The 23,320-nt window shown below is 46.6% G+C and overlaps 1 protein-coding gene across 5 annotated transcripts in view; it reads right to left on the reverse strand.

The window, feature by feature from the left end:
- Positions 1-23,320, reverse strand: part of TRMT1 (tRNA methyltransferase 1) — a 48,952-nt gene that overhangs the window by 24,220 nt on the left and 1,412 nt on the right. For 4 of the 5 annotated variants that reach the window (XM_075346617.1, XM_075346614.1, XM_075346615.1 and 1 more), the window contains exons 2-12: positions 22,310-22,533; positions 22,142-22,197; positions 20,745-20,938; positions 20,138-20,325; positions 19,478-19,593; positions 19,240-19,352; positions 18,881-19,029; positions 18,710-18,793; positions 648-717; positions 438-572; positions 170-252 (exon numbers count right to left, since the gene is read on the reverse strand). In XM_075346617.1, coding sequence (XP_075202732.1) covers positions 170-252; positions 438-572; positions 648-717; positions 18,710-18,793; positions 18,881-19,029; positions 19,240-19,352; positions 19,478-19,593; positions 20,138-20,325; positions 20,745-20,938; positions 22,142-22,197; positions 22,310-22,524 — 1,403 coding nt within the window. In that variant the 5' untranslated portion in view covers positions 22,525-22,533. The remainder of the gene's footprint in view (positions 1-169; positions 253-437; positions 573-647; positions 718-18,709; positions 18,794-18,880; positions 19,030-19,239; positions 19,353-19,477; positions 19,594-20,137; positions 20,326-20,744; positions 20,939-22,141; positions 22,198-22,309; positions 22,534-23,320) is intronic. The other variant, XM_075346616.1, reaches the window with a different exon arrangement.

Raw genomic sequence — 23,320 nt, forward strand, 5'->3', positions numbered from 1 at the left:
AAGCAGATGTAAGAGGACCGCACGCAGATGTAAGAGGACCGCACGCAGATGTAAGAGGACCGCACGCAGACATAAGAGGAGCTGCACGCAGACATAAAAGGAGCTGCACAAGCCCTGCTGAAAACATAAAAGAAGGCATGTAGGAAATGCAAGGAAATCAGAAACTCACCTGAACTGCAGCAGGGAGGGAGTGTTACAGCGGATGGTGCTGCTCAGGTTGTCCAGGGTGTAGTATAATGGGATATTCAGCTCCTGATGAGAAGAGAAGTGTAAATGCCATCAGCTGACAGGTGAGAGAATTATCGCTCTGCCAGGAATAGCCGGACAAACAGCTTTCCCAATGCTTCTGTATGGCAAATCTTACATTACACCTAATAACAAAGAAGTGGCAGGTGCATGTCTGTACAAACAATGGCCAGAAGGGGGCGCTCTCTGACCTCAGTCACCATGCTCAGCACTCCCTCTATCCTGTCCGAAGTTTTAAAGCGTTTTGGGTTTTTCTCCGACGCGGTCAGAAGTTTCTGTACAAAAGTTACATCATGGAGGGGCTCAGCCCAGATGGGTCCTCCGACCTTGAAACACAAGCACAGTGTCACACGGGGCAGGTGCAGGACCGGTGGACGCCACATAATGGGCGGTCTCCCTACCTGATGCTTCTGATGGCAAAACTCGCAGCTCGTTCCTACAGGAGGTCCGGTCCCAGCCGAGTACTTCATACTGCTCAGTGAGACATGATACATCCATTAACTACAGCACCAACGTCTATTAGGAATCTGCAGTCTCCTATCTGAGTTCGCTATTGCTCCCTGTTATCAGCCATTTCAGGCTAGTGGTAATGCTTTTCAATAGGATTGAAATTTCCTCTAATTTTAATACCTTCACCAAATGTTTTCTTACAGAAGGAAGTCTTAAAAAGGGTTTGTCCACCTTTGGAGACATTTTATTTTGGAGTTAAAACATGTTTCCAATTAGTTTTCATTCAAAATATTGCACCATTTTGCTTTTGCAGGCTCTTTGTTTCCCCTGACATTCAATACTGATGTGATCTCAGCTGAGAGGAGCTCAGAAAAAGTCAGATAAGAATCAGAAACTCTGCAGCCAGAACATTAGAACGAGCTCACTGACAGATGCTCAGTTAACTCAGCCAACAATACACAGTGCAATGCACAGGCTACAGAAGGCAACAATGTTTTGGGTTTTTTTTTAAATGAAACTCAATTATAAAAAAAATATTTTTCACTCCAAAATACATGCATTTAAGCAAGAAAACAAAGATTTAAAAAAAATGACAACCCCTTTAAGGAGTAAATAAACATTGACAAAATGTTAACATGTTCCTCTTGTGGAGGTGGCACTAAGCTATAGCTTGTTTGTTCAAACGTAATAAGAATATCTGTGTATATAAATAATCAAAATGTAGATGTGTGTTCATTGTCTTATATAAATTGATATATTGGCACTGATATACAGCTAATACGGCACAGTCTCTGAATATCCCAAACGAAAACTCCGTTAGCAGTCTTCACCAAAATTCCTCCCTTGACACTCTGATATATCAAAACTTGTGATTTGTAGGCGTCTGGGTCTGGACACCCCATTATCACTGAAATGATGGACCATAAACCAGGGTGGATTGATTTAAATCACGCCGATTTAAATCATGATTTAAATCACGATTTAAATCAAAAGATTTTTTTCTATTTAAATCGGATCGATTTAAATCATGATTTTAATCATGATTTAAATCACTGATTTAAATCAAAAGGTTTTTTTTTAATATAAATCACGATTAAAATGAGAAGTGAGAGCAGTGTGCATGTGCGCCCATAGTTACACGGACGAAACTAGGGGCAACGATCTAACGCCAGGGTGAGGGGGGGACCCCAAAGTAAGTAAAAATCTTTTTTGTTTTACTATATGGCAATAGGTAGGTCTTCATTTGGTTTTGTGCACACAACAGTCCGAAGCCGCTTAGGAACTGCTAAAGCAGGACAACTGGTTTTCCTATTAAAAGTCCTAAATAAACAGTAGGCTTAACCCCTTAAGGACGAAGCCAGTTTTGTCCTTAATGCCCAGGCCATTTTTTGCAATTCTGACCAGTGTCACTTTATGAGGTCATAACTCTGGAACGCTTCAACGGATCCCGGTGATTCTGACATTGTTTTTTCGTGACATATTGTACTTCATGATAGTGATAAATTTAGAACGATATTTTTTGCTTTTATTTGTGAAAAAATCGGAAATTTGATGAAAATTTTGAAAATTTTGCAATTTTCAAACTTTTAATTTTTATGCCCTTAACCCAGAGAGTTATGTCACACAAAACAGTTAATAAATAACATTTCCCACATGTCTACTTTACATTAGCGCAATTTCTGAAACAAAATGTTTTGGGGTTAGGAAGTTAGAAGGGGTCAAAGTTCATCTGCAATTTCCCATTTTTTCAACAAAATTCACAAAACCATTTTTTTAGGGACCACATCACATTTGAAGTGACTTTGAGAGGCCTAAGTGACAGAAAATACCTAAAAGTGACACCATTCTCAAAACAGCACCCCTCAAAGTACTCAAAACCACATCCAAGAAGTTTATTAACCCTTCAGGTGCTTCACAGGAACTAAAGCAAAGTGGAATGAAAAAAAGCAAAAAATAAAATTTTACCTAAAATGTTGCTCTACCCCAAATTTATTCACTTTTAGAAGAAATAACACAACAAAATGAACCCCAAAACTTGTTCCCCACTTTCTTATGAGCGCGCCAATACCCCACATGTGGTCAGAAACCTTTGTTTGGACAAATGGGAGGGCTCGGAACAGAAGGAGCAATATTTGAATTTTGGAAAGCAAATTTGGCTGAAATAGATTGCGGGCACCATGTTGCATTTACATGTCCGCTAAGGTACCTAAACAGCAGAAACCCCTCACAAGTGACACCATTTTGGAAACTAGACCCCTTAAGGCTTCTATCTAGGGGTATAGTGAGCATTTTGGATCCACAAGTACTTCACAGATTTTGATAACGTTACGTTGTCACATTGAAAATTTTCATTTTTTTCTCAAAAATGTTGCTTTAGCATCAATTTTTTCACTTTTTCAAGAGGTAATTCCAAAAATTTGACCCCAACGTTTGTTACCCACTTTTTTATGAGCGCGGTGATACCTCACTTGTGGTCTGAAACCTTTGTTTGGAGAAATGGGAGGGCTTGGAACGGAAGGAGCAATATTTGAATTTTGGAAAGGAAATTTGGCTGAAAAAGATTGCAGGCACCATGTCGCATTTGGAGGACCCCTAAGGTACGTAAACAGCAAAAAAACACCACAAGTGACCCCATATTGGAAACTAGGCCCCTCAAGGAATTTATCTTGATGTTTGGTGAGTACCCTGAACCTCCAGGTGCTTTACAGAAGTTTATAACGTTGAGCCATGAAAATAAAAAAATAAAATTTTACCACAAAATTGTTACTTCAACCAGGTAGCTTTTTTTTTCACAAGGGTAACAGGAAATAAATCACCATGAAATTTATTGCGCAATTTCTCCTGAGTTTGTTGATATCTTGTATGTGGTGGAAATCAACTGTTTGGGCACACTACAGGGCTCAGAAGAGAAGGAGTGCAACTTGACTGCAAAATTGGCTGGAATCAATAGCGGACGCCATGTTGCATTAGGAGAGCCCCTGAGGTGCCTAAGCAGTGGAGGTCCCCCACAAGTGACCCCATTCTGGAAATAAGACCCCTCAAGGCTTTAATCTAGGTGTATATTGAGCATTTTGAATCCACGAATACTTCACAGAATTTGATAAGCTTAGGTTGCCATATTGAAATTTTCATTTTTTTCACAAAAATGTTGATTTAGCGACACATTTTTCACTTTTTCAAGAGGCAACAACAAAACGTGTACCCCACAGGTTGTTATCTAATTTCTTGTGAGCGCAGGGATACCCCACATGTGGCCAAAAACCTTTGTTTGGATAAATGGGAGGGCTTGGAATGGAAGGAGCACCATTTGAATTTTGGAAAAGTTGAAGTAAATTGCGCGCACCATGTCACATTAGCAGGGCCCCTTGGGTACCTATACATCAGAAACCCCCCACAAGTGACCTCATTTTGGAAACTGGACCCCTCAAGGATTTTATTCAGGAGTATAGTAAGCATTTTGAATCCACAGGTACTTCACAAAAATGTTGCTGTAGCAACAAATTTCTCACTGTTAAGGGGGCTTTACACGCTGCGACATCGCTAATGCGGAGTCGTTAGGGTCACGGAATTGGTGACGCACATCCGGCCGCATTAGCGATGTTGCTGCGTGTGACACCGATGAGCGATTTTGCATCGTTGCAAAAACGTGCAAAATCGCTCATCGGTGACATGGGGGTCCATTCTCGATTATCGTTACTGCAGCAGTAACGATGTAGTTCGTCGCTCCTGCGGCAGCACACATCGCTATGTGTGACGCCGCAGGAACGAGGAACCTCTCCTTACCTGCCTCCCGGCCGCTATGAGGAAGGAAGAAGGTGGGCGGGATGTTCCGGCCACTCATCTCCGCCCCTCCGCTTCTATTGGGCGGCCGCTCAGTGACGTCACTGTGATGCCACACGGACCGCCCCCTTAGAAAGGAGGCGGTTCGCCGGTCACAGCGACGTCGCCGGGCAGGTAAGTATGTGTGATGCGTCTGCGCGATGTTGTGCGGCACGGGCAGCGATTTGCCCGTGTCGCACAACAGATGGGGGCGGGTACCCACACTAGCGATATCGGGACCGATATCGCAGCGTGTAAAGTAGCCTTTAGGCTATGTGGCCATGATCCAGCGACACGGCGTCTAGTACCCAGTGTCAGCCTCCTGCAGAAATGTGAGTGTTGTCCACGGGAGAACGCAGCTGCCCATGCCCACGATTTGGGTTCAGGCTGCTGTGGACTTTAGTTTTATTCTACCTGCAAAGAACACTCATCTCCGCAGCATAAATTGACATGCTGAGGCTCGGGAAGCTGCGCCACAGGTCGGTTTATGCTGCGGAGAAAAGAAACACAGTGGGCACGGGATTTCTAAAAATCCTGCCACTGTGCTTCTACTGCACAACGCAGCGTTATGGACGCAGGGAAAACACTCTGCGCCCAAAACGCTGCAAACCCTGATTGTGGGCACACAGCGTAAAATGCTACAGTGGATGAATGGATAGATGTCAAACATATATAACGTCCCACCCCCCTGCATATTCTAAGCTGGCGCCCTTTAGTGCCTTTCATGTGACACTAAAGGATGCCTAGCCTTGTATTTAGCCCAAAAAAAAAAAAAAAAAAATTAAAATAAATGACGTGGGGTCCCCCCTATTTTTGATAGCCAGCTAGGGTAAAGCAGACAGCTGTAGCCTGCAAACCACAGCTGACAGCTTCATCTTGTCTGGTGATCAATTTGGAGGGCTCCCCAAGCTGTTTTTTTTTTTTTAATTATTTATAAATAAATAATTAAAAAAAACAAACAAACGTGGGGTCCCCCCAAATTAGATCACCAGCCAAGGTGAAGCTGACAGCTGGGGTCTGGTATTTTCAGGATGGGAAGAGCCATGGTTATTGGACTCTTCCCAGCCTAAAAATAGCAGGCCGCAGCCGCCCCAGAAGTGGCGCATCCATTAGATGCGCCAATTCTGGCGCTTCGCCCCAGCTCATCCCGCGCCCTGGTGCGTTGGCTAACGGGGTAATGAATGGGGTTGATACCAGGTGTGTAATGTCACCTGGCATCAAGCCCAGCAATTAGTTATGTCACGGCGTCTATCAGATACCCGACATAACTAATTGACAGTAATAAGAAAAAAAATTGACAACAAAAAAAAATTTATTTGAAAAAACACTCCCCAAAACATTCCCTGATTGACCAATTTATTGAAAAGAAAAAAAAAATCCACTATAATCCATTTGGATGTCCCACGTCGCCTCTGGACCTTCTAGAATATGGGGGACACGTTCAGGGAACGTATCCCCCATTTTCTAGGAGGGCAGACCCTCCATTTGAGGAGAGTGGGTGCAAAAAGCTGCACCCACCCTCCCCGGGTCACAGCTGCACAGTGCTGAGCAGCCAGCGTCCTGAACACAGGAAGCTGACAGCTGCGCTCTGCACATGTGACCGGAGTCTGCTGAGAAGGAGCCGGAGGAGGGGGCCGCGGGGGATCAGAGCTGCGACAGGTATGTATGACACCGGGGGACACCGGGGAACACCAGGGGGGGGGTAGGGGGGATCCCGGCAGGGCCTAGGGAGCAGGTTTCTGTCGTATGTGTTATGGCACATACGACAGAAACCATAGGAACAGTGTAAATGCGGCCGGCGCGCTGCTGTGATCGCCGGTGCGCGCGGCCATCTTGGATTTTCGGGAGGGGGTTGGGGGTCGGGGGGGGCACTTTGGGGATACCGAGGGGACCGGAGGGAACCGGGAAAAAGATTTATCTCCCATCTGGCATGTTTGATCATGCCAGATGGGAGATAAATGATTTTTTACCGGCGCGGTCATTTACTATAACTTGATGATCGGTATACGGTGTATACCGGTCATCAGGTGAGCGGGGACCGGAAAAACCGGCCCGAATCATGATCTCCAGGGTCTCAGCTACCCCCGGCAGCTGAGACCCCGGAAATTTTCTGACTCTGGGGGGCGCTAGACCCTTTTTTCCGACCGCCGTTTTAAAACGGCAGAAAGGAATAAGTACCCTTTTTTAGTGCCGTTTTAAAACGTAACGCGGTCGTAATGGGGTTAAAGGACTGATGTATTCACTGAAGATGTTTGCTTACTTCAAACGTTAGAGATAGGCTATTGTTAAAAAGTACTTAAGGCCCTGTCACATTAAGCAACATCGCTAGCAACATCGCTGCTAACGAACAACTTTTGTGACGTTGCTAGTGATGTTGCTGTGTGTGACATCCAGCAACAGCCTGGCCCCTGCTGTGAGGTCGTTGGTTGTTGCTGAATGTCCTGGGCCATTTTTTAGTTGTTGCTGTCCTGCTGTGAAGCACAGATCGCTGTGTGTGACAGCGAGACAGCAACAACTAAATGTGCAGGCAGCAGGAGCCGGCATCTGCGGAGGCTGGTAACCAATGTAAACAACGGGTAACCAAGAAGCCCTGTCCTTGGTTACCCGATATTTACCTTTGATACCAGCCTCCTCCGCTCTCACTGTCAGTGCCGGCTCCTGCTCTGTGCACATGTAGCTTGCAGCACACATCGGGTTAATTAATCCGATGTGTGCTGTAACTAGGAGAGCAAGGAGCCAGCGCTAAGCATTGTGCGCTGCTCCCTGCTCTGTGCACATTTAGCTGCAGCACACATCGGGTTAATTAACCCGATGTGTGCTGTAACTAGGAGAGCAAGGAGCCAGCGCTCAGTGTGCGCTGCTCCCTGCTCTGTGCACATTTAGCTGCAGCACACATCGGGTTAATTAACCCGATGTGTGCTGTAACTAGGAGAGCAGGGAGCTAGCGCTCAGTGTGCGGTGCTCCCTGTTCTCTGCACGTGTAGCTCCGTGCACTGGTAACCAAGGTAAATATCGGGTTGGTTACCCGATATTTACCTTAGTTACCAAGCCCAGAATCTTCCACGCGGCGCTGGGGGCTGGTCACTGGTTGCTTGTGAGCTCACCAGCAACTCGTGTAGCGACGCTCCAGCGATCCCTGCCAGGTCAGGTTGCTGGTGGGATCGCTGGAGCGTCTGACTGTGTGACATCTCACCAGCAACCTCCTAGCAACTTACCAGCGATCCCTATCGTTGTTGGGATCGCTGGTAAGTTGCTTAGTGTGACTGGACCTTTACTCTCTGTAGTTCAATTCTGAGTGTTTAATAGTGCAAATAAAAATTATTAGGTTTCATAATCAACTGTTTTAATATTTTTATTTGTGTAAAACAATTAGATTTGCAAAAAGACAAAGTTTTGCTTGTGTACGACTTGATTAAAAAATCTGATTTAAATCAAATGATTTAAATCAAAAAAATCTGATTTAAATCAAAAAAATCTGATTTTTTTGATTTTTTTAAAAAAATCAAGATTTTTATCCACCCTGCCATAAACCCTCGGATGATAGCTGACCCCCTTTATCTCTGCTCGGTTGACCCTTGGAGGGTGAGCAGAGCCATGAGCAGTTCTGTAGAGCCCCTGCGCCTTCACAATGACAACCTCGCCGCTCCGGGGATCAGCCCGTCATATCAGACTTCTTCTGCCCGTCATATCAGAAACCGGCCAACAAATCTGAACTTATTCTTCAAACATGTCAAAAGTTTTTTTCAAAGTTTAGTTACGCTTTAACCTCTGCATGCTCAGGCTTTTTTTATGCACTCTAGTTTTTTTTCTCTTCCCTTCGTCCACGTGCCATTACATTATTATTTTCCCGCCAACATCGTTGTACGAGAGCTTGTTTTTTTTTTTGTGGGATGAATTGTAATATTGCATGACAGTATTTATACTACCATATTACACAATGAAGAACAGTGGAACAAATTCCAAGTATGGTGGAAACCCCCCACCTAAAAAATGCAATTTCACCTTTTTTTTGGGGGGTGGGAGCATTTATTGTGCAACAAAAATGACCTGGTAATGAGATTCTCTGGATCAGTATGATTTCAGTCATACCAACCTTGTATTTGTGTATATAGATAAGATGCAAATAAGTTAGAGCCTGCAAACTTCAAACAAGAGCAGGATTTATTAACAGATGCATAAATCTTACAAACCAACAAGTTATGTTGCTCAGTTAAATTTTAATACATTTTCAACATAAAAGTGTGGGTCAATTATTATTCAACCCCTAGGTTTAATATTTTGTGGAATAACCCTTGTTTGCAATTACAGCTAATAATCGTCTTTTATAAGACCTGATCAGGCCGGCACAGGTCTCTGGAGTTATCTTGGCCCACTCCTCCATGCAGATCTTCTCCAAGTTATCTAGGTTCTTTGGGTGTCTCATGTGGACTTTAATCTTGAGCTCCTTCCACAAGTTTTCAATTGGGTTAAGGTCAGGAGACTGACTAGGCCACTGCAACACCTCGACTTTTTCCCTCTTGAACCAGGCCTTTGTTTTCTTGGCTGTGTGCTTTTGGTCGTTGTCTTGTTGGAAGATGAAATGACGACCCATCTTAAGATCCTTGATGGAGGACCGGAGGTTCTTGGCCAAAATCTCCAGGTAGGCCGTGCTATCCATCTTCCCATGGATGCGCACCAGATGGCCAGGCCCCTTGGCTGAGAAACAGCCCCACAGCATGATGCTGCCACCACCATGCTTGACTGTAGGGATGGTATTCTTGGGGTCGTATGCAGTGCCATCCAGTCTCCAAACGTCACGTGTGTGGTTGGCACCAAAGATCTCGATCTTGGTCTCATCAGACCACAGAACCTTGAACCAGTCTGTCTCAGAGTCCTCCAAGTGATCATGACCAAACTGTAGACGAGCCTTGACATGACGCTTTGAAAGTAAAGGTACCTTACGGGCTCGTCTGGAACGGAGACCATTGCGGTGGAGTACGTTACTTATGGTATTGACTGAAACCAATGTCCCCACTGCCATGAGATCTTCTCGGAGCTCCTTCCTTGTTGTCCTTGGGTTAGCCTTGACTCTTCGGACAAGCCTGGCCTCGGCACGGGTGGAAACTTTCAAAGTCTGTCCAGGCCGTATAAGGCTAACAGTAGTTCCATAAGCCTTCCACTTCCGGATGATGCTCCCAACAGTGGAGACAGGTAGGTCCAACTCCTTGGAAAGGGTTTTGTACCCCTTGCCAGCCTTGTGACCCTCCACGATCTTGTCTCTGATGGCCTTGGAATGCTCCTTTGTCTTTCCCATGTTGACCAAGTATGAGTGCTGTTCACAAGTTTGGGGAGGGTCTTAATTAGTCAGAAAAGGCTGGAAAAAGAGATAATTAATCCAAACATGTGAAGCTCATTGTTCTTTGAGCCTGAAATACTTCTTAATACTTTAGGGGAACCAAACAGAATTCTTGTGGATTGAGGGGTTGAATAATAAATGACCCTCTGAATAAACCTTTCTCAATTTAAAAAAAAAATAAAAAAAAGAAATAACATTCTTTTTTGCTGCATTTCACACTTCCAGGCTGATCTACAGTCCAAATGTCACAATGCCAAGTTATTCCGAATGTGTAAACCTGCTAAATCTGCAGGGGGTTGAATACTACTTGTAGGCACTGTATATATATATATATATATATATATATATATATATATATATATATATATATATATATATATATATATGGTTATCTAATGGTTAGACGGAGACCTGGAGAGGCATGCAAGCCACAGTGTTATGCACCCACTGTGAAGTTTGGTGGAGGATCAGTGATGATGATAATCTGGGGATGTTTCAGAGAGACTGGAATTGTTCAGATAAAACTTTGTGAAGGATTTATGAATCAAGCCACATACAAGGTTATCCTGGAAAAACAGTTGCTCCCTTCTGCTCAGGCAATGTTCCCCAACTCTGAGGACTGTTTTTTCCAGCAGGACAATGCACCATGCCACACAGCTAGGTCAATCAATGTGTGGATGAAGGGCCACCACATCAAAACCCTGTCATGGCCAGAGTTATAAATATACAGTCATATGAAAAAGTTTGGGCACCCCTATTGATGTTAACCTTTTTTCTTTATAACAATTTGGGTTTTTGCTATTTCTAACTGATGGACTCAGTAATATTCCTGGATTGGAATGAGGTTTATTGTACTAACAGAAAATGTGCAATCCGCATTTAAACAAAATTTGACCGGTGCAAAAGTATGGGCACCTCAACATAAAAGTGGCATTAATATTTTGTAGATCCTCCTTTTGCAAGAATAACAGCCTCTAGTCGCTTCCTGTAGCTTTTAATGAGTTCCTGGATCCTGGATGAAGGTAGATTTGACCATTCCTGCTTACAAACAATTCAACTTCGTCACTGATTCTTGCACATTATTGTCAAGAATCTGCTGATACTGAGTTGAATCCATGCGACCCTCAACTTTAACAAGATTCCTGGTGCCGGCATTGGCCACACAGCCCCAAAGCATGATGGAACCTCCACCCAATTTTACTGTGGGTAGCAAGTGCTTTCTTGGAATGCCGTGTTTTTTGCCTCCATGCATAACGCCTTTTTGTATGACCAAACAACTCAATCTTTGTTTCATCAGTCCACAGAACCTTCTTCCAAAATGTAACTGGCTTGTCCAAATGTGCTTTTGCATACCTCAGACGACTCTGTTTGTGGCGTGCTTGCAGAAACAGCTTCTTTCACATCACTCTCCCATACAGCTTCTCCTTGTGCAAAGTGCGCTGTATTGTTGACCGATGCACATTGACACCATCTGCAGCAAGATGATGCTGCAGGTCTTTGGAGGTGGTCTGTGGATTGCCCTTGACTGTTCTCACCATTCTTCTTCTCTGCCTCTCTGATATTTTTCTTGGCCTGCCACTTCTGGGCTTAACAAGAACTGTACCTGTGTACTTCCATTTCCTTACTATGTTCCTCACAGTGGAAACTGACAGTTTAAATCTCTGAGACAACTTTTTGTACCTTCCCCTGAACAACTATGTTGAATAATCTTTGTTTTCAGATCATTTGAGAGTTGTTTTGAGGAGCCCATGATGCCACTCTTCATAGGAGATTCACATAGGAGAACAACTTGCAAGTGGCCACCTTAAATACCTTTTCTCATGATTGGATACACCTGCCTATGAAGTTCAAAGCTCAATGAGGTTACAAAACCAATTTAGTGCTTTAGTAAGTCAGTAAATACTAGTTAGGAGTGTTCAAATCAAGAAATTGATAAGGGTGCCCATACTTATGCACCTGTCAAATTTTGTTTAAATGCGGATTGCACATTTTCTGTTAGTACAATCAATCTCATTTCAATCCAGAAATATTACTCAGTCCATCAGTTATTAGATATATGAGACTGAAATAGCTGCTGCAAAAGAAGGGAATTTTGTTTACTTACCGTAAATTCCTTTTCTTCTAGCTCCAATTGGGAGACCCAGACAATTGGGTGTATAGCTACTGCCTCCGGAGGCCGCACAAAGTACTACACTCAAAAGTGTAAGGCCCCTCCCCTTCTGGCTATACACCCCCCCGTGGGAGCACGGGTCCCTCAGTTTTAGTGCAAAAGCAAGTAGGAGGAAAGCCAATAACTGTTTCAAAAACAAATTCAATCCGATAGACAATATCGGAGAACAGAACTTATCAACATGAACAACATGTGCACCCGAAAAACCAATACCCTAAGAAAAACAGGGCGGGTGCTGGGTCTCCCAATTGGAGCTAGAAGAAAAGGAATTTACGGTAAGTAAACAAAATTCCCTTCTTCTTTTTCGCTCCTAATTGGGAGACCCAGACAATTGGGACGTCCAAAAGCAGTCCCTGGGTGGGTAAAAGAATACCTCGTGATAGGGCTGTCAAGCAGCCCTTTCTTACAAATGGGCCACCGCCGCCTGAAGGACTTGTCTACCTAGGCTGGCATCTGCCGAAGCATAGGTATGCACCTGATAATGCTTGGTAAAAGTGTGCAGACTCGACCAGGTAGCCGCCTGGCACACCTGCTGAGCCGTAGCCTGATGCCGTAATGCCCAGGACGCACCTACGGCTCTGGTAGAATGGGCCTTCAGTCCAGAAGGAATCGGAAGCCCAGCAGAACGGTAGGCGTGAAGAATTGGTTCCTTGATCCACCGCGCAAGGGTGGATTTGGAAGCTTGCGACCCTTTATGCTGACCAGCGACCAGGATAAAGAGTGCATCCGAACGGCGCAGAGGCGCCGTGCGGGAAATGTAGATCCTGAGTGCCCTCACCAGGTCCAACAGATGTAAACCCTTTTCAAATTGGTGAACTGGATGCGGACACAAAGATGGTAAAGTGATATCCTGATTGAGATGAAAGGAAGATACCACCTTGGGAAGAAACTCTGGAATTGGACGCAGAACTACCTTGTCTTGGTGAAACACCAGGAAGGGAGATTTGCAAGATAACGCCGCCAGCTCTGACACTCTCCGAAGAGACGTGACCGCCACTAGAAAAGCCACTTTCTGAGAAAGCCGAGAAAAGGAAATCTCTTTCATAGGCTCGAAAGGCGGCTTCTGGAGAGCAATTAGAACCTTGTTCAGATCCCAGGGTTCCAATGGCCGCTTGTAAGGGGGGACAATATGACAAACCCCTTGCATGAACGTGCGTACCTTAGGAAGTCGCGCTAGGCGTTTCTGAAAAAATACGGATAGCGCGGAGACTTGACCTTTAAGAGAGCTAAGCGACAAACCTTTTTCCAACCCAGACTGCAGGAAGGAAAGAAAAATAGGCAATGGAAATGGCCAGGGAGAAACTCCCTGAGCAGAGCACCACGATAGGAATATCTTCCACGTCCTGTGGTAGATTTTGGCGGAGGATGGTTTCCTAGCCTGTCTCATGGTGGCAACAACTTCATGAGATAAACCTGAGGTCCCTAGGATCCAGGACTCAATGGCCACACAGTCAGGTTCAGGGCCGCAGAATTCAGATGGAAAAACGGCCCTTGAGACAGCAAGTCTGGACGGTCTGGTAGCGCCCACGGTTGGCCTACCGTGAGATGCCACAGATCCGGGTACCACGACCTCCTTGGCCAGTCTGGAGCGACGAGAATGGCGCGGCGGCAGTCGGACCTGATTTTGCGGAGCACTCTGGGCAACAATGCCAGAGGTGGGAAAACATAAGGTAGCCGGAACTGCGACCAATCTTGAACTAGGGCGTCTGCCGCCAGAGCTCGGTGATCGTGAGACCGTGCCATGAAAACCGGAGCTTTGTTGTTGTGCCGTGACGCCATCAGGTCGACGTCCGGCGTCCCCCAGCGGCGACAGATCTCCTGAAACACGTCCGGGTGGAGGGACCATTCCCCTGCGTCCATGCCCTGGCGACTGAGAAAGTCTGCTTCCCAGTTTTCCACGCCTGGGATGTGAACTGCGGATATGGTGGATGCTGTGTTCTCCACCCACGTTAGAATCCGCCGGACTTCCTGGAAGGCTTGCCGACTGCGTGTTCCCCCTTGGTGGTTGATGTACGCCACCGCTGTGGAATTGTCCGACTGAATCCGGATCTGCTTGCCTTCCAGCCACTGTTGGAAGGCTCGAAGGGCAAGATAGACTGCTCTGATTTCCAGAACATTGATCAAAAGGGTGGACTCTTTCTGAGTCCACGTACCCTGAGCCCTGTGGTGAAGAAACACTGCTCCCCACCCTGATAGGCTCGCATCTGTCGTGACCACCGCCCAGGATGGGGGTAGAAACGACCTTCCTGTTGACAATGAGGTGGGAAGAAGCCACCACCGGAGAGAGTCCTTGGCTGTCTGAGAGAGGGAGACGTCTCTGTCGAGGGACGTCGATTTCCCGTCCCATTGGCGGAGAATGTCCCATTGTAGGGGGCGCAGATGAAACTGCGCGAAAGGGACCGCTTCCATTGCTGCCACCATTTTCCCTAGGAAATGCATGAGGCGCCTCAAGGAGTGCGACTGGCTCTGAAGGAGAGATTGCACCCCTGTCTGCAGCGAGCACTGCTTGTCCAGTGGAAGTTTCACTATCGCTGAGAGAGTATGAAACTCCATGCCAAGATATGTTAGTGATTGGGTCGGGGTTAGATTTGACTTTGAAAAGTTGATAATCCACCCGAACCTCTGGAGAGTCTTCAGTGCCACGTTCAGACTGTGTTGGCATGCCTCTTGAGAGGGTGCCTTTATCAGTAGATCGTCCAGATACGGGATCACAGAGTGACCCTGCGAGTGCAGGACTGCTACTACTGCTGCCATGACCTTGGTGAAGACCCGAGGGGCTGTTGCCAGCCCGAAAGGTAGCGCTACGAACTGCAGGTGTTCGCTTCCTATAACGAAGCGTAGAAAACGCTGATGCTCTGGCGCAATCGGCACGTGGAGATAAGCATCTTTGATGTCTATTGATGCTAGTAAATCTCCTTGAGACATTGAGGCGATGACGGAGCGGAGAGATTCCATCCGGAATCTCCTGGTTTTTACGTGTTTGTTGAGCAACTTTAGATCCAGGACGGGACGAAACGATCCGTCCTTTTTTGGTACCACAAACAAATTGGAGTAAAAACCGTGACCTTGTTCTTGAAGAGGAACAGAAGTCACCACGCCTTCCGCCTTTAGAGCGGCCACCGCCTGCAGCAGAGCATCGGCCCGGTCGGGCGGTGGAGAAGTTCTGAAGAAACGAGTTGGAGGACGAGAGCTGAACTCTATCCTGTACCCGTGAGACAGAATGTCCCTCACCCAACGGTCTTTGACCTGTGACAGCCAAATGTCGCCAAAGCGGGAGAGCCTGCCACCGACCGAGGATGCGGAAAGAGGAGACTGAGAGTCATGAGGAAGCCGTCTTGGTAACGGTTCTTCCTGCTGGCTTTTTTGGGCGTGATTGAGTCCGCCAAGAATCTGAGCCTCTCTGATCCTTTTGAGTCCTCTTGGACGAGGAGAATTGGGACCTACCTGAGCCTCGAAAGGACCGAAAACTAGACTGACCCCTCCTTTGTTGGGGTTTGTTTTGTCTGTGTTGAGGTAAGGATGAATCCTTACCCTTGGAGTGTTTAATGATTTCATCCAAACGCTCACCAAACAGTCGGTCACGAGAAAAAGGCAAACTGGTTAAGCACTTCTTGGAAGCAGAATCTGCCTTCCATTCTCTCAACCACAGGGCTCTGCGTAAAACCACGGAGTTGGCTGACGCCACCGCCGTACGGCTCGTAGAGTCTAGGACAGCATTAATCGCGTAAGACGCGAATGCAGACATCTGAGAGGTCAATGGTGCCACCTGCGGAGCAGATGTACGTGTGACCGTGTCAATCTGTGTAAGACCAGCTGAAATAGCTTGGAGTGCCCATACGGCTGCGAATGCTGGCGCCAACGACGCTCCAATAGCTTCATAGATGGATTTCAACCAGAGCTCCATCTGTCTATCGGTGGCATCTTTAAGTGCCGCTCCATCTTCTACTGCAACTAAGGATCTAGCCGCAAGCCTGGAGATTGGAGGATCCACCTTGGGACACTGGGTCCAGCCCTTGACAACGTCAGGGGGGAAAGGATAGCGTGTATCTTTAAGCCTTTTGGAAAACCGCTTATCAGGATAAGCGTGGTGTTTCTGGATTGCGTCTCTAAAGTCAGCGTGGTCCAGAAAAGAGCTTAATTTACGCTTGGGATATCTGAAATGGAATTTCTCATGCTGTGAAGCTGACTCCTCCGCAGAAGGAGCTGGCGGAGAAATATCTAACATCTTATTGATGGACGCTATAAGATCATTCACTATGGCGTCACCATCCGGTGTATCTAGATTGAGAGCGGTCCCAGGATCAGAATCCTGATCAGTTACATCCGCCTCATCACACATAGATTCATCCCGCTGGGATCCTGACCATTGAGACGAAGTTGAGGGCCCCTCATAGCGAGCCCGTTTGGGTTGTCTGGGACTGTCGTCCGAGTCAGAGTCGTCACCCTGGGGTGCGTGTGACACCCCTGGAGCACGGAAGTGTTCCAGCTGAGGGGGACCAGGGAGCAATGATTCAACAGTGTCCATGGTCTGAGTAACTGGTCTAGACTGTAATGTTTCAAGAATTTTAGACATAGTCATAGACAATCTGTCAGCAAAAGCTGCAAACTCTGTTCCTGTCACCTGGACAGCATTCACAGGTGGAACCCCCTGGGTCACGTCTAGCAGAGGCCCCGGCTGTGCAAGTGTCACAGGGGCCGAGCACTGCACACAATGGGGGTCAGCGGAACCTGCCGGTAGAGCAGCCCCACATGCGGTACAGGCAGCATATAACGTCTGTGCCTTGGCACCCTTGCGTTTTGCGGACGACATGCTGTTGCCTCCTTGTAATCTAGGAGGGTATATAGCCGAGAAAAAACACCAGCGACCGCACAGTGCAAAGTATTTGCAAACACAAAATACCAAGTACACAAACGGCACAAGTGGGGGTGAGCCCTTGAGGGCTGCTTACCGCCCGCTGAACAGCGGGTATGAGGCCGCAGAATCCCGTGTCTGGGTCTCCCAGTCTTCCCTCTGCAGCTCAGCGTGCAGGCAGGAATGGCTGCCGGCGTTGTGTGCAGAGGGGCGGACCGTGGGCGTGCCCAAACAAAAGTGCGGGAAACTGCGTCCCCCTGTGCCTAGTGTGAGGGCTGGAGTATGTAAAAAAGACTCCAGCCCTCAGCGCTGATGCTCTATACAGCGTCCCGCCCTCCTCCTGACTGGCAGGTGCGGAGGCGGGAACGAGACAAACTAGGCCGCAAAAGCCGGGGACTGTAGTAATAAGCGCGGCCGTGAAATATGCACGGCCAGCGCGGAAGTCCCCGGCGCACCACAAGTCACAGCAGTGTCGCAGTGCGACTGACCCCAGCGGCCTGGCGCGACCGTTCGCCCTAGTCTACCCACTCAGCTGAGCTGTAGTGAGGAAATGGCACAAGCGCAGCAGCGCTGATGTCCCCGGCGCACTAACACATCCAGCAATGCTGCGGTGTGCGCGCGTATGCACGGGGACACAGAGTACCTTGACGGAGCAGGGCCCTGTCCCTGACGATACTCAGCTCCATATCCAGCGGCTTCTCCAGGGGCTGCGGATGGAGCACGGTCTCAGTGCCTGGAGACCGGTAAAATCCCACTTCAGCCAGAGCCCTAATGGGGATGGAGAAGGAATCAGCATGTGGGCTCCAGCCTCCGTACCCGCAATGGGTACCTCAACCTTAACAAACACCGCCGACAGAAAGTGGGGTGAGAAGGGAGCATGCTGGGGACCCTGTATGGGCCCTCTTTTCTTCCATCCGACATAGTCAGCAGCTGCTGCTGACTAAACAGTGGAGCTATGCGTGCGTGTCTGACCTCCTTCGCACAAAGCAAAAAACTGGGGGACCCGTGCTCCCACGGGAGGGTGTATAGCCAGAAGGGGAGGGGCCTTACACTTTTGAGTGTAGTACTTTGTGCGGCCTCCGGAGGCAGTAGCTATACACCCAATTGTCTGGGTCTCCCAATTAGGAGCGAAAAAGAAAACAAAATTGTTATAAAGAAAAAAGGTTAACATTAATAGGGGTGCCCAAACGTTTTCATATCACTGTACACACACACATTTTACTTTTCTTTTTTTTTTAATGTATTCAATTTTATTTTTTTATTTTCTTATATATTTATTTATATATTTTTTTCCTTTTTAAGTATTATTATTTTTGGATAAGGAAAATTTGGGACAAATAAACTTTTTTTTTATAGATTATAAATAAAATGTTTACAAAAATTCTATTTTATTTTTTGTCCTTCTAAGGGACTTTTGATGACTTGTACTATATACTGGAATATCGCTGCAGTATACAGAAGAACTGACGACCTCTCGTCTCTATAACCAGGCTTCATGGGAGTACAAATATGGTGGCACAGTAGGCCTCAATAGGTCTCACTGCCATGGCAACCCATTGGCACCTCACAATCACACCCCATCCTATGGGCACTGTTAAAAAATGCGCTTTGCACAATCGATCAAGCGATTAGAAGCTTCTCGAGTGTTTTCCATCCACAAGTCCCTGACAGCCGGGTCCGATGTGTGACGTCTATGTGATGGGAAGGCTTCCCATGGGCTAAGACACTTTAAAGGCGTTCCTCAAAACTCGAGGATATTTAGGGTCTCCTTATTCACTTCCCTCATGTAATTTCTGTAACATTCGCAAATTTCCCAGTGATTTTCCAGTCAACTCACTTGTTTCCATGAGCGACGGCTCTCCCCATGCGCTGCAGATGGTGCGTTCCGCAGCCCACACAATGGTATACCAGGGCTTGTTTACTATGGAGATAAATGGGGGGGGGGATTAGGGGTTTATCTGGTGTTTATTTATAAATGCAATTCTGCACCCTCCAGAGCAGCACTCACCTGGCGGACATCTTTACCTTGGCCTGACCCGTGTAGACTCGCACAAACACTCTGATGTAAAAGTCGGCAGAGATGCTGAGCAGAGGGATGATGTAACGCTGGTAACAATTGGCGCGGAGATCTAAGCTGTGTAGAAGGATCCGCAGGGCCTGGAGAAGGCGGAAAATATAGGAACATCATGCACAATGTAGTGCGAGAATGAAAGAAGTGCAGAATGGTATTATATTCTCCATAGACAGCGCCACCTAGTGGCCTTAATATAGGGAAAAAAACACTGGGAAGCAAAAAAGTCTGAAAAAAAATAAACCGGACCACAATGTAATATTACAAATCATGCCATGCACACAGCCGCATCTCACCATTTCATGGCAGAATCTGGACTTCAGGGACATGGAGCCGTATTTGCCGTAACATGTCTCCCCGCTGTTACCTGCGAGCACGGCCATGTCAGTGCAAGTAACGCAGAGCAGCCCTGTGGAGGGGAGAGAATACATAACGCCGTGGTTATGACACAGAATGGCTGTAAGGATTTATGCTCCTCCATTATAACTTCACAGCACAAATGGAAGGGATCCTGGATCAAACAGCGCCCCCTACCTCCTTCACCGACACTCTGCACCGCTGCATCCAGGAACATGGCGGGGCTGCCGTAGGGATCCAGATCGATAACATCGAAGCGATCGTGTTTCCCCATACGGTTATACATCAGCATCCTACATGGAAATGACACCCAGTCACCACCAGAGGGAGCAGTTACTGCAGAGATCAGTGGGGTCTGCACTCCCCCTAGTGGTGGCTGCAGGAATAGGTACAATCTAAAGCCGGAAAGTAGGGCCCATTGCATGAGGAATAAACAGCAATTATACCTAATTCCAGGGTGAGTCAGCAACATAGCCACATTCCTATCAATACTAACAATGTGCCCGGGTAATAACTGGTTCAGGCAGAGTCCAAAATATCCCTGCACTGTCCCACAGCAATGGCTGCGATAGCAGGTAAGCAATACTTCACCTGCACTCCAATAGGGGTCTTGTGCCCCCATCAAAAATAGACCTCCCCAGCACCAATTAGGAGTCAGCAAATGGGTGTCTTGCCCCATGCAAGCAGGTAAAAATAGGGGCAGGAATATACTGTCCCCAATTGCAACCACTGTATAAGCTTTACCAAAAAAGCATGGACCCCTTTCCAAAAACTGTGCCCCCCCGTCTGCCATTTTTGGATAAATTATTATTTGCTTCGTTAACCCCGTGTACTCACCTGGCATCACTATAGCTGGCCGTCACGAGCTGCTCCACGCCGTTGAACTGTATGTTTCTCTTGATCAGCTCCACCGCACTGGCAGAGAAGTCATTGGCTACGATGCTCCGCAGCCCCGGCACCTCCCGGGCAAAACGGATGGAGCGCAGCCCAGAAGCTGCCAGACCCTCCAGGACCCGCAGACCCTCCTGACAGAGGGAGACATAGCTCAGAAATTAGGCTGAGAGAAGTGCACTCATCCCTGGTGGTGCCGCCTGCTTTTCTAGGATGCTTTACTATTCAGCCATTTGGAAAGCTAAATGACAACCCATGTGGAAGCTACATGGCGGCCATATTACTTGTTGCCCAGAGCAATTTCTTAAAATATACAGCTGTTATTGTAAAGGGTTAACCTAACCGCACTGCACATCCCCCATCTAATATCGGAGGATAGGTGAGTTTCCAGTTCTTTGTTCTTATTACCCCCATGGGTCCATTTTTAATATATAATAAAAATAATCAGTGGAAAAAAACATTAAAGGTAAAAAGAACAATGTGGCATTTGGTGATCAGATAATTGGGCACTGACATTGTAGACGCCCTCCGGCTATAATAATGGAGCACTCACCGGACAGGCCTCTCCTACAGTCACCGTGCGTCTCTCCTCAGGGGCGGGAGTCTCCTCAGGGGCGGGAGTCTCCTCAGGGGCGGGAGTCTCCTCAGGGGCGGGAGTCTCCTCAGGGGCGGGAGTCTCACAGTCCTCTCCATTATCTGAGAGATCCACCACCACTTTGTGCTGCTCCCTCTCCCCCGGCACCAACACTGCAAAGCACAGGAAGATACAGACACATAAGTGTAAGGAGACAGGGACAGTCATCCAACCCAAAATGTGCAGGACGCAATCCTAGAACCAGTACTCATATTGTCAATGAAGCAAATTTGTGGTAGTTCTTAATGACATAAATTAAGGAGAGTCTGTCAACATTGAGTGACTGTTCAAACCAAGCACGTGGATTCGGTGCACCCTCGATGTGGCCAACCAGTTCAGTGCACTTTCCCACCTACATGTTTCTCATCTCTCACCGCCCTCCATTCCTTGACTGACAGCTCTGATGTTACAGGAGACCGCGGAGGGTGGAAATAGATGGAAAACAAAATCGAAAGAATGAGCCAGAGTAAGAACAAATTATAAGGGATTGTTTACACCCGGCCGTTAAAAAAAGAAAAATCTAAGAAAAATAACATGGACGTATAACCTGCTAAAAATAAGTAAAAAGCAATAGTGCATCTAAATAACATAAGGTACTTATTAGTAAACACTATTTTTAATCAAAAAAGCATACCGCCATCCCACCGCGACAAGGTGTACCCAAATCAGGATGGTAGCTAAACTAAACCTTACCATGGGTCAGAACAGACCTGAATGTGAATAATGTGTTTTTGTTTGTTTTTTTTTCACATGGAAAACAAGTAGCTGGGAACTGCTCGGCCACACCGAGGGAGCACCGAACTGCTCGGCCACACCGAGGGAGCACCGAACTGCTCGGCCACACCGAGGGAGCACTCACAACCAACTCACAACCTCTAGCATGGCAGGCAGTAAGCCTATTAATAAGTCGCAAGAGAAGGATTTACCTAAAGATCTAAACCGTATTCTTCTTCTTCTTTACAGGCATATTGTACAGGTACATATAGATACATCTCTATATACATATACATCTCTAAATACCTGTACATTAGGGGTAAAATTAAAGTTGGATTTTTGTTTGTTTTTTACTATCAAATTACTGAAAATAACAAAAAACAACCACAATAATCATATTCTTTTTAAAACAAAACAGCACAAATTTGTAAATAAACTGGATATACAGTGACAATGCTTGTGTGCATTTGCATGTACGTGCGCTCAATGTGAATATGCATGTAAATGTCCGTGCGTATATACATGTGGAGGATGGGGGTGCCCAGCCAAATCCTGCAGTAAATCCTCCATGTGTTAGAGCATTGCAGAAACCTCATACTCACGGTCGATGCCTTTCTCCGCCAGCTGCATACGAGTAAACTCTGTGAGGACCGCACATCTGCAGATAAAATAGAAGAATATAATGCAGACCAGTGACCTCTATAAACTACGATATATACCTTGACTACATGATACATATATATAATCCCTGCAGGCAGATGTCCACTTACGTCAGGTCTCTGTTGAATTCCTGCACTGGGTTATAAAACACTTGGTTGGCGCTGGGATAGATGACATTGGCTTTCCCCTCTGTGATAACAGTCTCTTCTTGGGTGGGTGCAGCCCCCTCCATCGTGAATGTACGGGGAATCCTTGTCAGGTATTTAAATATGAAGGATGAAAGCGTCCGTGGAAAAGAATGGAGCCTATAAGCGATAGAGATCATCAGATGGACCTGGATGGGGAAATAAAAAGTAGTAGCATTGGTTATAGCAGTAGGGGGAATCTTCCTGGAGATTCTCTGTGAAGCTCTCTATTAGTTCCAGGAAAGTGGATGAGATGTCTGTAAATCTCATGCCCACGCTGATATCTGTTAACGTTGTGGAAATTAACCTGCGGTGCCTTTTTCTTTCAAACTGCAACATGTCAAATTCTCATGCGGTAAATGTGCATTTTAAGGGCTCATGCGCACGTCACGTCGTGTCCCTGCAGAAATTTCTGCAGGGATTTGACAGCACATGTGCGCGTCAAATCGCTGCAAAAACACTGCAGAATGAATGTGGTGTTTCTGCAGAAAAAAAAGCCCCCACCATAGACAGAGCAGGAGCTGCACCAAAGCGCACGGAATAATTGACATGTTGCTTTTCAGAACGCAGCGATTTGGAACAAAATTTTGGCATCCAAATCGCTGCGCTCTCAAACGCAACATGCGGACGTCTCATGCACAATCTTCATAGATTGTGCATTGGACGCAGGTCGCATGCATTTACGCTGCAGTGCAATACGCAGCGTAAATGCATGAAATTCGGCAACGTGCGCATGAGCCCTAATTGTGTTCTTTTCCCCAGACTTGAATGAAATGATGAAAATATACAGATAAAATATGCATTTGCGTACTGGAGAAAAGACCTGTCCCTTTAAAAAAAAAAAAAAAAAATTATACTTACCTGTCTCCAGTGGTGCTGTTGCTTCCGAGTCCCTCTCATTATGCCTCATGCATATTCACTGCAGTGACCGTGGAC

Source organism: Anomaloglossus baeobatrachus, chromosome 4 (genome assembly GCF_048569485.1).
Source record: "Anomaloglossus baeobatrachus isolate aAnoBae1 chromosome 4, aAnoBae1.hap1, whole genome shotgun sequence".
Lineage (NCBI taxonomy): Eukaryota > Metazoa > Chordata > Amphibia > Anura > Aromobatidae > Anomaloglossus > Anomaloglossus baeobatrachus.